General features: G+C 36.0%; 1 protein-coding gene across 1 annotated transcript in view; it reads right to left on the minus strand.

The window, feature by feature from the left end:
• Positions 1-835: 835 nt before the first annotated feature.
• The window catches only part of LOC149169222 (AP-3 complex subunit mu-like), a 167,614-nt gene continuing 166,104 nt past the window's right edge, over positions 836-2,345 (minus strand). Inside the window, exon 4 of the mRNA XM_089425118.1 lies at positions 836-1,000. Within this exon, the coding sequence (XP_089281244.1) occupies positions 836-1,000 (165 nt within the window). The remainder of the gene's footprint in view (positions 1,001-2,345) is intronic.

Consider the following 2,345-nt stretch of genomic DNA (forward strand, 5'->3'; position numbering starts at 1 on the left):
TGTATATAAAGAAAATCAACAGTTAAAACACTCGGTTTGAGGCTTTAATCGGAATGGAATTGAGGGGGTCCGCGCGAACCTGAGCACATCAAAAATAAAACTCAACAGATAAACACAGTGATGAAGCTCTATTTGAAATAGATTTGGTGGGGGCCGCGCATACGCGAACCCCGCAACAACAAATTATGACGTGCACTCTCCACATTGGGAGGTGCTAAGAAAACCACCTTCCCTAGTGATATTATGTATATCGTTTACTATAAATATTATATTTAAAGAGAAGATAGACTAAGTTGGCCCATTAATAATAAAATGATTATATTCGAATACTCAGTATTCCTTAGTTTAACTTTAAAGAGTATTTTAAAATATTAAAAGCACATGTATATTAAAATATTTTATCATCAGCAATGTAAATAATTTGTGAATTAATGTAGGATGTTTACTAAGAGAATGAGTGTTATGAAAGAAACTTAGAAAAATTTGAGTTATATATATCAGATTATACTATGTTTCTATTTTATATATAGTTAGGCATAAATATTTTAAACTATTATTTAAAAAAAAAAACTAAGGTTTATAAAGACTCATGCATTAGAATAAGTATTATTACGCATTAGGATAGGATTCCCTGCATTAAGACAAGGAGGTCGCGAGACCACCCTCCTTGACCTTGGTACCAGTAAGACCTGCCTAGCAGGTAAAAATAGCAAAAAAAAACTATACCCGTTTGTAAATTTGAAATTGCAAAACTATATGTTAAATCTGAAAGTATACCTCAAATTTTTACAAATTTTATTATGTATACAGGAAACACTACGATGGTAAGGACATATCAGCAACAACAACGTGATCGGGCAGCATCACCGTCATTAATGCCACCACCATCGTCATCACCATCTCCATCACCACCACCATCATCATCGCCTCCATCGAGACCATCATCAACACCAATCGCTCCAACACCAAAGTTGACCGTGATAATGCACTCATTAGAAGCCTTATTGGAAACATTAAAAGGGTCAACAATGGCTAAGACCAAAGAAGAACCTCAACCCTTAGCAACCAATTTAGCGGAACCAAAGAATTTTGAGTATAAAATATAAAAGGAAGATATTTCTAGGGAGCTACAGAAAATTAAACTCCCAGAATTTTCAGAAGGACGAGCTGGAGAACGTGCTAAGGCATGGTTAGAAGGAACGAACAGATGTTTTAAATTAAGAGAGTATTCTTCTTCAAAAACAAAAATTGTTGTATTTCAATTAAAGGAAAGTGCCTTGATTTGGTGGGGAAATCTAGAAAAACTACACCTCACAATGGATAATGTTCCTTGGGAATTGTTCGAGGAAAGATTCCGTGCTAAGTATTTACCTCCATATTTTGAAGAACAACAAGCCGGATCCTTTCATACATTAATTCAAGGTAATAAATCAGTGGAAGAATATGAAATAAGGTTTATGGAGCTTGTGAAATACATTCACTACTTAGATTCTGATGAATGTCAAGCCGATCGCTTCATATTTGGGTGAAATCCTCGCATCAAGTACTTGGTTAGGATGTGGAAACCATCATCAGTAGCCGAGGTGATAGAATGTGGCCATTATGCAGAAGATCATCTAGGAACTAAAAAGGATGCCGGACCAGCAAAACCTCTACAATTAGGGTTTTTAGGAAAGACTCCCCGAAATTTCTTCAAGGGAAGTAGCTCTAGACCACCTTATGATAATAGATTTACCCCAAGAAATGTAGGAACAAGAGCTCCCATGGCAGTTAATACTATAGCCGCTAAATCATCAAACACAAGTCCATAGAAATCTCGTGGAACTGCTAATAGAGGAAGAAATTCGAGAGGAATCGGTATGATAAGGCGAAGCTTTTTATTTATAAACTCACAATATGATTCAGGAGGACTGGTCGAGGTTAATTGTTGGGGATGTGAAGGACCACATGTTCAACGTGATTGTCGAGAAGCTTTATCAAGTATATTACAAAGGGCAAGAAAAGAACCAATATCAAATACCCGAGGCAATCATAGAATCCATGCATTAGTCAACAACAATCAAGCAGCACACCAGTCCACTATAGTGGAATCCTCAGGTGTTATTAATGGTATAAAATTCAAAATTTTATTTAATATTGGTGCCACAAATAGTTTCATTTTGTCATATGCATTAAATAATGTGGGCTGACAGCCCACAGGCAAAATGATTTCAATCAGGTAGAAATGGCCTCAGGAGAACTCCAATCCGTAGACTTAAGTGTGGATCAATGCAAAATTGATTTAGCGGTCTGTTCGACTAAATTGAAAGTTTATGTCACAACCCTAAGAACTTATGATCTTTTCA

This window comes from Pinus tabuliformis, chromosome 4_2, assembly GCF_031772625.1.
Source record: "Pinus tabuliformis cultivar Carrire ecotype Pingquan chromosome 4_2, CPIR1, whole genome shotgun sequence".
In the NCBI taxonomy this organism is placed as follows: Eukaryota; Viridiplantae; Streptophyta; class Pinopsida; order Pinales; family Pinaceae; genus Pinus; species Pinus tabuliformis.